Source organism: Prunus avium, chromosome 2, assembly GCF_965620075.1.
Source record: "Prunus avium chromosome 2, drPruAviu1.hap1.1, whole genome shotgun sequence".
Taxonomy (NCBI): domain Eukaryota; kingdom Viridiplantae; phylum Streptophyta; class Magnoliopsida; order Rosales; family Rosaceae; genus Prunus; species Prunus avium.
Genome location: NC_142285.1, coordinates 7451080 through 7461647, shown reverse-complemented (window position 1 = coordinate 7461647; position 10568 = coordinate 7451080). Strand labels below are relative to the sequence as shown.

The 10568-nt window shown below is 36.8% G+C and overlaps 2 protein-coding genes across 4 annotated transcripts; both read left to right on the top strand.

The window, feature by feature from the left end:
• The first annotated feature begins 891 nt into the window (after positions 1 to 891).
• LOC110774418 (7-deoxyloganetin glucosyltransferase-like) lies at positions 892 to 2723 on the top strand. 2 transcript variants are annotated; one of them, XM_088247912.1, is made up of 2 exons: positions 892 to 1518; positions 1640 to 2322. In XM_088247912.1, exons 1-2 carry the CDS (start codon positions 993 to 995, stop codon positions 2200 to 2202), a joined length of 1089 nt encoding a protein of 362 aa, XP_088104038.1. In that variant the 5' UTR covers positions 892 to 992; the 3' UTR covers positions 2203 to 2322. The 2 variants fall into 2 exon arrangements, with proteins under 2 accessions (XP_088104038.1, XP_088104037.1); XM_088247911.1 differs by having other exon boundaries at positions 933 to 1518; positions 1640 to 2723.
• A 2955-nt stretch (positions 2724 to 5678) lies between these two features.
• On the top strand, positions 5679 to 8955 carry LOC110745552 (7-deoxyloganetin glucosyltransferase-like). 2 transcript variants are annotated; one of them, XM_021945657.2, is made up of 3 exons: positions 5679 to 5916; positions 7056 to 7794; positions 7917 to 8955. In XM_021945657.2, the coding sequence occupies exons 2-3, from the start codon at positions 7266 to 7268 to the stop codon at positions 8837 to 8839; spliced, it is 1452 nt and encodes a 483-aa protein (XP_021801349.2). In that variant the 5' UTR covers positions 5679 to 5916; positions 7056 to 7265; the 3' UTR covers positions 8840 to 8955. The 2 variants fall into 2 exon arrangements, with proteins under 2 accessions (XP_021801349.2, XP_088105685.1); XM_088249559.1 differs by having other exon boundaries at positions 7041 to 7794.
• The last annotated feature ends 1613 nt before the right edge of the window (positions 8956 to 10568 follow it).

Here is a 10568-nt window from a genome sequence, read left to right as displayed (position 1 = left end):
AAAGAAATTTCTTCAAAATCTTGTCAGTTAACATTTTCCAAAAAGTTTACTAACTATACATATATATATAACCGATTTTTTTTTCTTTCTTTATAGCAAACGAGGGAAATTTGAACTAGGACCGAGTTGTTAATTAGTTAATTACAAAACTTGTTCAAACATATACCAATAATTTATTATAGGAATTATTATGATTTTTATGATAATACAAACTAATCTGTAGGTTTAGTATTTAATACTATAGGCAAGGAGACTAATATACACTTATGTGTACAATGATTATATTAATTTTAAAAAGCTTAATCATTTTATAGATTATAAGTGAAGCATGTGTTTCTAGTATATAGTATCGGATCCCCAACTCTGCATTTAGAAAGTACGCATTTACCCGCATTTCATAAAATCTCAAGCATTCAAATCGGAGAGGAATGTTAGTAGCTCTTGGTTTCTCAATAGGCAAACAGGTGCTGGAATAGGCTTCTTTGCAAGATAGATTGCAGTTTTTAAGTTGGTTAGTTGGAGACTTGAGCAGAATCTCCCGAACATTTTGAAATACTTGACCAACATGAGTGTATAAATTCAAAAAGATTTAAAAGATATGACTATTAGTGATGTAACAATATATATATATATATATCTAAGTTTATGATGCAGGTATTGAAATGATATTTTTTTTTTTTTTCATTTTCTTATTCAGAGCAGAAAAAGAATGAGAATTGAACTCTTTGTGGTAGATGCAGACGTAAATGGTCCAATAATTGGAGAAGAAACTAGGGAAAGGCCAATAGAAGATACCAGTTCCACGTTGGTTTTTCTCACCTCAACTTGTCTGACAGCTTTCTTCTCACTCTCTGGTTATCTTATCTGCATATAGACTTGTGTGGAGGGAAAAAAACAGAGAGCCAAAAGAGGACACATTGAAAAAGTAGCTCACTTTTGCTGTATAAATAATCTGCATTTGCAAGCACTGCAATGCACACACAAAAGCTAAGATGGGTTCCACAGAAGTAGCTACTAAGCCACATGCTGTTTGCATTCCAGCTCCTGCTCAAAGTCATATAAAGGCAATGCTTAAATTTGCGAAGCTCCTCCACCATAGAGGTTTTCATATAACCTTTGTTAACACAGAGTTCAATCACAAGCGTTTTCTTAAACCTCTAGGATCCAATTCCCTCGATGGCTTGGCTGATTTTCGGTTCGAAGCCATCCCAGATAGCCTTCCGGATTCAAATGAAGACACCACACAAGATGTCACTTTGCTTGCTGAGTCCGTCAGAAAAAATTTCTTAGCTCCCTTTCATGCCCTTCTTTTAAAACTCAACAATGATGCCATAGAAACATCCAGCAATCCTCCAGTGACTTGCATAGTTTCAGATGGTTTCATGTCCACGTTCACAATCACAGCAGCTGAAGAAATTGGAGCCCCGATAGTGCTGTTCAACACTATAGCTGCCTGCAGCTTCATGGGATTTACACAACTTCGCGCTGTAGTCGAAAAAGGACTTGTTCCACTCAAAGGTGAAATATATAACTATTAATTGAAGCAATTGTTGTTTAACTTATGGTTAACTCTTAACTGCTTGTTTCTAAACATGCAAATGAAATGTTTCTTCAATTGAATTTCATTTGTCTATTGCAGATGAGAGCTGTTTCACAAATGGCTATCTGGACACCGTAATAGATTGGATCCCGGGAATGAGAGATATCCGGTTGAGGGATCTCCCGACCTTCTTCCAAACCACAAATCCGGATGATTTCATGCTTAACTTCATCATGGAATCAACCGATAGAGCTCATGAAGCTTCAGCAGTTGTTCTACATACTTTTGATGCCTTGGAGTCAGATGTTTTGGATGCTCTCTCATCTATGCTTCCCCGTGTGTACACCGTTGGCCCTCTTCAATTGCATCTCAATCACATACCAGAACACCCTTTGAAAATGGGATACAGTCTATGGAAAGAAGAAACTGAATGCCTCGAGTGGCTAAACACCAAGGGACCAAACTCAGTTGTCTACGTGAATTTCGGCAGTGTAGCAGTCATGACACCAGAACGGCTTGTAGAGTTTGGGTGGGGACTTGCAAATAGCAAGCTTCCATTCTTTTGGGTAATTAGACCTGATCTAGTTATTGGAGAATCCGCTATTTTGCCGCCAGAGTTTGTGGCTGAAACTAAGGGAAGAAGTCTAATAGCTGGGTGGTGACCACAAGAGCAAGTCCTTAACCACCCATCAGTTGGAGGATTTTTAACGCACAGCGGTTGGAATTCAACGGTTGAGAGCCTTACTGCAGGAGTTCCTATGCTCTGTTGGCCATGCTTTGGAGACCAGCAAATGGACTGTCGCTATACTTGCAATGAATGGGGCATTGGCATGGAGATTAGTAATGATGTGAAGAGGGATGAGGTAGAGAAGCTTGTCAAAGAGTTAATGGAGGGTGAGAAGGGTAAGAAGATGAAAAATAAGGTCATGGAGTGGAAGAAACTTGCAGAAGAAGCTACTAGTCCACATGGTTCTTCATCCACAAACTTGGACAATTTAGTGAATCAAGTGCTATTAAGAAAAAGCTAAAGATTTTACTAGAAGATTTTAATTATTATTTTTTATTTCCATTGTCTCAAATAATCAACTAGCTGGCAATATGTACTCAGGCCTGTAAAACTTATGTTGCTAGCTAGCAATATGTACACAGGCTAGAATTTTGTTTTGCTCTAAGATTTTAATTAATTATGTTCAAATTATATATTGATGTCTTCCACAAATACTATATGCTCCAGTGTTGACTCCTTAGAGCATTTGTCATGGCAAAAGGGAAGGGGAGGCAAGGATTGGTACTATTCATGTGAATGGTACTATTCATGTGAATAGTGTCTGCCCTAGCAATTTTGTTGTTGTTTTTCCACCCTTTGCCATGGCAAATGGCAATTACTATTCACAACAAATTTATTTTATTATTTATATACTTATAAGATTAATTTTGATAAGATTTTCGGCTAAAATTTTCGGTTTCCACGTGTCCATATTTATTATACAAATTTAGTTATATAACCAATCTTAGACATAATCTTATAAAGAAACACTATACCATTTAAAAACTATAAACACACCCAAAAATCGACAGCCGTCAATTTTTTCAATTTAATAGCTATTTTTTAGTTTAATTGTGTGTAAAATACCTATATTGCCCTTGTACTATGGATTTGAGAGAGAAAAATCAGATCTGCCAGAAAAGCATATCTGCCAAAAAACCAAATCATATTTATTTTCTCCTTTCTTGGCGGTGCTTTCTCGGTGTTGGAGCAAGAGGAGGTTTCATTGAAGCTCAGTCGCAGGCCCAACTATATTCTTCATCTCTGATCTACAATTTTCAATATTTCACCTTTGATTTCTTGTTCTAAAATCGTGCTTCTATTGACATTTTTTTTCTTCGCATTGTTCGGAATCTCGAATGAACCTCGATCAAATGCTCTTAGCTCTACTCCTCTTTCGCCACGTCGTCGTGGTCGTTGTCGTCATCATCGTCATCATTGTCGTCATCGTCGTCGTCGTTTGGTTTGGACTTGAGATTTTTTATTTTTTGCTTCAATTATGTGTTTCTCTTCAGATTTTAGTTGATTTTCGAAATGTATTTTAAGCTTTGATGATCGATTTATCTTTTGTTACTATTTCAATTATGGATCTCATTTTTGTTTGACAATGTACTTCTATGATAGAGTATTAACAATGTACTTCTATGACATAATAGTATTAACAATCTAGGCTCAGCTTGTTTTGAGTTGGTTTGGTTTGTTCTTTCTTCATCTTTTCTTTGGTGGACATGTATTAGAAATAGCAACATGACAAGCATTAATCAACATGACAGTAAACTAGCAATGTTATTACCGTAGACTGGAACATTACAAGGGTAGACATGCATTAGAAATAGGATATCATAGGAAAAAGGAGCAGCGAGTTAAAGTCTTCGCTTGCTTTCCAACCACCGAAAAATGGACTTAAAAAAAAAAAGAGGGAGAATACCTTTGCTTGACATAACTACAAACAAGCAACGGATGAGTGCCCTAGCGCGAAATGGAAATCGAAAAAGAAAAGATTTAACGGCTCCTTTGCGGGATGGGAAGCATCTCCCCTCCCCCCTTCAAGTAGACAATTCGAGATCCCCCTTGCTTAATTCACTCAATTAGCAATTTAAATTGGAATTGGAATATTCCCCCGCTCGAAAGAGTTCGCTCATCATCCTTTCCCTCGCCAAATACGGGGGACATGTTACCATGTATCCAAACGGAGAAGCAGAAGCAGAAGAATAGGATTGAGATTGCCAAAGACCTTTTGGGGGAAGTCATAAGGATAAACCGTTACGCTAAGGGGAAATCCTTCTAGAAGAAAGCGGTTTGAGATCCTTAATAAAGTCCTAACTCAAATAAGGCGTTTTAACGCTAGTTTACAAAAGCTAAGGTCCCATCATACAAAAGAGGTCTAAAACTTCGTTTTCTCTTAAGGGGATTTAGTTGTAGTTATCTTTCTTGCAAGAAAAGCATAGGATGTCATAGGAAACTACCAGTGTTATTACCCTATACTGGAACATTACAGGGGTAGATATGCATTAGAAATAGGATGTCATAGGAAACTACTAGTGTTATTATTCTAGACTGGAACATTATAGCAATTAATCAACATGACAGTAAACTAGCAGTGTTATTACCCTAGACTGGAACATTACAGCAATTAATCAACATGACAGTAAACTAGCAATGTTATTACCCTAAATTGGAACATTACAGGGCTAGACATGCATTAGAAATAGGATGTCATAGGAAACTAGCAATGTTATTACCCTAGACTGGAACATTACAGGGGTAGACATGCATTAGAAATAGGATGTCATAGGAAACTAGTAGTGTTATTAACCTAGACTGGAACATTAAATGGGTAGACATGCATTAAAAATTAGATGTCATAGGAAACTAGCAATGTTATTACCCTAGACTGGAATATTACAACCATTAATCAACATGATAGTAAACTAGCAGTGTTATTACCCTAGACTGGAACATTACAGCCATTAATCAACATGACAGTAAAGGTGTGGAACATTATAGTCATTAATAACATGACACGTTAATGAAGCTACGGTTTTCAAGACGTTTTGTTTGTAATGAATTGTTTGGATTTTTTTATAAAATTGGGCTGGGCTTGTTTTGGGTGCTATTTATTTTTTGTGTTGGGCTTCTTTCAAGTTGATCAATGGTAGTCATGTAATTTATAAGAACTTCAACACCAATTTCTTATGTAGTATATGAGTTTTGGGTGTGTTTCTAAAGTGCATTCCATGTGGGGGGGGTTTTTTTTAAAATAATTTCAACCCCTATTTTGGGTATATTAGTGAAGCTCCCTATTTATTATAAAATCACTTCTCAGATTTCGGATAAAACATTCAGATAAGATTTTCGGTTACCACATGTCCATATTTATTATAAAATTCACATCTCAGATTTTAGATAAAATATTTGGATAAGATTTCCGATGGCCACGTGTCCATATTTATTATAAAATTCACATCTCATATTTCGGATAAGATTTTCGGTTGCTACTATTGTGCCACGTGTCACTCTATCTTCTAAATCCTATTATAAAACCACACCCTAAAGTCACACCAATCATAGATATCCTCTCTATCCTTTCATTTATCAAATTTTACAAAACACATTCTTCTTTCAATATCTTACACGAGGAGATTGTTGGAGTGGGCTAAGTGAGAAAATGAAGAAAGAATGTGCAAACGTACTGAAGAAGAAAGGGAGTGGGAAGCAGAAGATGATCAAGTTGTTTTAACGGTGGGTATGCTTGATCAATCAAGCCAACACCACTATGGTTGACAACAAGGCCGTTGCTTGAACGTGAATAGACGTAGGCACTCTCGAGGTAAGAATCTCTTGGAAGATTACTTTATCCCAAATTCGTTATACACTCTAGTGTTAGAGAGTTGGGTTGGGTTGGGTTGGGTTGGCCTAATAATGAGCGAGTCTTGGGTTAAAAAAATTAAATCGCTATGGATTCACATTGTCCACTAAATTTTGAAAACATAACTCTTGGAAGAATAGCAGTGAAGATGAAAACAAGAAGTGATGAAATTGAAGCGATGTGGTAGATGAGAGTTTGCAGTCAAGGTTTTTTATTTTATTTTTTATTTGAAGATAACGGATTTTCTTGGTTGTTGGGAAGGTTCACACTGTTAAGGCTGGAAATGTGGTGTTAAATGAAAGGACATATGTCAAAATTCCAAATAGGGACCAGAGGGGGAACAAAGAAAATTGGGACAAAATATCTTAACTCCATAAATAGGGCCCAAAATATATACCTACAATACTCAATTCTTAGGAAAAAAACCCATTTGACTTTTCAAAGGGACTAAATGTACCATATGAGCTCCTATCCTTGAAAAACCAAAAAACTACAACAATGTCATCAATGTTTTTTTTTTTTCCCCTAAAAATCATAATGCCAGGATACTAATGGTATTTCACACATCATTCAAATTTAAAAAAATACTACACCCGGTCCTTTTTGAGTTTTTTTTTCTTTCTTCAATTAAAAGCTTTTAGGGTTTATATGTAAATTCAATGCTAGAAATGTGTTTTATTATAAATTTCTCTTAATTATTGGAGGTATATACATGATTCTTGATTGGTTGGGAGTATAACAGTCATGACACCAAATCAAGTTGTTGAGTTTGGCAGTATTAAAAAAAGGGTGATACTGTAACACAAAATTACAGAATTGAAGAGGGGAAATAATGAACCAAATTATCCTTACATCGGCAAGAAACCGAAGTCTAAGTCTTATTCTTTTTGTCTTGATTGATCAAGTAGTTTCCTTGTTGTCTTGATCAACTGATTTTTCTTTGCACACATATTTGTGCGTCGAAAATTTGACTATCTATCAACCAATGACTAACTTCTAGATTATATTGTTATAAGATTTAATCATAATTTGTAGACTATTAGTTATTTATATTATTATAAGTAACAATTTCTACCACTATATAGTTATTTATGTTGCAGGTAAAGTGAAGATTCCTATTTTGACTCTGCTACTTCATCTCATTACCTCAATTTATCTGGCGACCTCCTTTTTTGACATTATCCTCAGTTTCCTATTTTGACTGAGGGAAAAAACAGAGAGCCAAAACAGGACACATTGAAAAGTAGCTCAGTTTTGCTGTATAAATAATCTGCATTTGCAAGCACTGCAATGCACATACAAAAGCTAAGATGGATTCCACAGAAGTAGCTACTAAGCCACATGCTGTTTGCATTCCAGTTCCTGCTCAAAGTCATATAAAGGCAATGCTTAAATTTGCAAAGCTCCTCCACCAAAGAGGTTTTCATATAACCTTTGTTAACACAGAGTTCAATCACAAGCGCTTTCTTAAATCTCTAGGACCCAATTCCCTTGATGGCTTGCCTGATTTTCAATTCGAAGCCATCTCGGATAGCCTTCCGGATTCAGATGAAGATGCCACACAAGATGTCACCTTGCTTTGTGAATCCGTCAGAAAACAAAATTTCTTGGCTCCCTTTCTTGCCCTCCTTGCGAAACTCAACAATGATGCCATGTCAACATCCAGCAATCCTCCTGTGACTTGCATAGTTTCAGATGGTTTCATGTCCACGTTCACAATCACAGCTGCTGAAGAAATCGGAGTCCCTATAGTCCTGTTCTACACTATAGCTGCATGCAGCTTCATGGGAATTAAACAACTTCGCACTGTGGTCGAAAAAGGACTTGCTCCACTCAAAGGTGAAATATATAAACTATTAATTGAAGCAATTGTTGTTTAACTTATGGTTAACTCTTAACTGCTTGTTTCTAAACATGCAAATGAAATGTTTCTTCAATTGAATTTCATTTGTCTATTGCAGATGAGAGCTGTTTCACAAATGGCTATCTGGACACCGTAATAGATTGGATCCCGGGAATGAGAGATATCCGTTTGAGGGATCTCCCGACCTTCTTGGAAGCCACAAATCCGGATGACATTGTATTTAACTTCGCCATGGAAGCAACCGATAGAGCTCATGAAGCTTCAGCAGTTGTTCTTCATACTTTTGATGCCTTGGAGTCAGATGTTTTGGATGCTCTCTCATCTATGCTTCCCCGTATGTACACCGTTGGCCCTCTTCAATTGCATCTCAATCACATACCAGAACACCCTTTGAAAATGGGATACAGTCTATGGAAAGAAGAAACTGAATGCCTCGAGTGGCTAAACACCAAGGCACCAAACTCAGTTGTCTATGTGAATTTCGGTAGTATAGCAGTCATGACACCAGAACGGCTTGTAGAGTTTGGGTGGGGACTTGCAAATAGCAAGCGTCCATTCTTTTGGGTAATTAGACCTGATCTAGTTATTGGAGAATCCGCTATTTTGCCGCCAGAGTTTGTGGCTGAAACTAAGGAAAGAAGTCTAATAGCTGGGTGGTGCCCACAAGAGCAAGTCCTTAACCACCAATCAGTTGGAGGATTTTTAACGCACAGCGGTTGGAATTCAACGGTTGAGAGCCTTACTGCAGGAGTTCCTATGCTCTGTTGGCCATTCTTCGCAGACCAGCAAATGGACTGTCGCTATACTTGCAATGAATGGGGCATTGGCATGGAGATTAGTAATGATGTGAAGAGGGATGAGGTAGAGAAGCTTGTCAAAGAGTTAATGGAGGGTGAGAAGGGTAAGAAGATGAAAAATAAGGTCATGGAGTGGAAGAAACTTGCAGAAGAAGCTACTGGTCCACATGGTTCTTCATCCACAAACTTAGACAATTTAGTGAATCAAGTGCTATTGAGATAAAGTTAAAGATTTTTCCATAAGAATATTGATGTTAATTATCATTTCCATAAGAATATTTAGACAACCTGTTACTATATCTAGAATTTAATTCTGATTAAGGTTTCACTATGCTTAAAGCCTTCAACTCTAAAGTCTCATTATTCTGATTAAGGTTTCACTATGCTGAGCTTCTTTTTTTGACATTCTTCTTTGATCTCCTATTTTGGCTGCGCTCCATGCATCAATGCTTATCTGCAATTCTGCATGTGTCATATTCTCTTCAACAGTTTCTTCACCTCAGTAAGGATTGGAAAGAACAAGAAAAAAAAAAGAGCAGTGGAAGTGGAAGAAACAGCAATTAAAAACTGCTTCAGTTCGTCGGGTTTTCTCCCAAACTGAGGTTCTAAAGGGAGCGCAGATGGCCTGGGAAAAAAAACGGTGGCTTTTATTTTGTGTGTGGAAATTGAGTTTGATTCTAAGTGTGCCATCTGTTTAGCTTTCGGCATGTGTTGAAACATTAAGTTGATGATGGTGGTATGGCTAACCTGGGCCTTACCATTGAATATATATTTTTTTGGGTAAAAAGTTAGGTCTTTTTTTTGTGTGGACAGAATTAGAAGGTCCTTACGATTGATTTGGCTCCTAGGAAACTTGTCATCCCCAGTCTTTTTTATTTTATTTTTAATATAAGCGATAATCTAAACTACGAAGGGGGAGGGAGTTTCTCGACACATACACTACCAAAGTGCCATAGGGATTTGAACTCGAGATCATTGGTCTGCTTATCTAAACCCTTTAAATTGGGCTAGACCTCGTTGGCCACCCCAGTCTATTCTTAATTTGCTTGTTGAGGATTGTGTAAGGTTTTGTAATTAGGAGCAAATTATGGTTCAATAGTATTCGATGTGAAAACAAGGGCAGATCTACGTGCCACTCCAACCCAATGTTGAATTTTTAGAATATACAAACTTAGGCAGTTTCTAAATAAATCCAACCATTGGATTGACTAGAATCCATGTAATGCAACTTTGGAGCCCGTTTGATGCATTTTTATAATAAGGATAAGTACTTTTTTATATAATAAATATTGTTGATAGGTGGTCATGTTGACCTCACCACCTCCTAAAATAAGGCCCCACGAGCCTCATAAAGGTAAATATAATAGATTGTTTATTATAAAGGTGAATGATAATTTCCTTTTGGACTAACGACATTTCACTCTACTGAGGTGTTTAGCATTTGTATCGAAATGGGCCCCGAGGTTTCAATTTCATCGATTCCAAATCCTGTCTTAACATTCTCAATACTTAATATATTTCATCTAAAGCCAAGCAAGAAAAGAGCTGGCACTTTTAAAGCACCACCAACCTCAACTTCATGTCATGCTATATCAACTGGTGCTTCAACTGCAAGATCAAATGGTGTAGATTGAAGCATAATGAAGAAAGGGATCATTAAGGTATAAGGTTGTTAGATAAGCGTTTTGTGATGGATTAGATGGTTTTTGTTGTTGGTTAATTGGTCCTAGGGTTTAGGCTTTGTTGTTTTTGGTAAAATGATCTTGTATAACTTAATGACTGACCTTTTTCGATGGATGTAATGGCATTCACATAAGCTTGAACAACTGTGATACATCCACTGCTTGTCATTTTGGGATGGATTTGAAACAACTTGAAATACGTAATTGTCAATGTTATTATCTGGATATTTTCAAACCATTTTGAATGGAAGATTGTCTAAGTTATTCTCT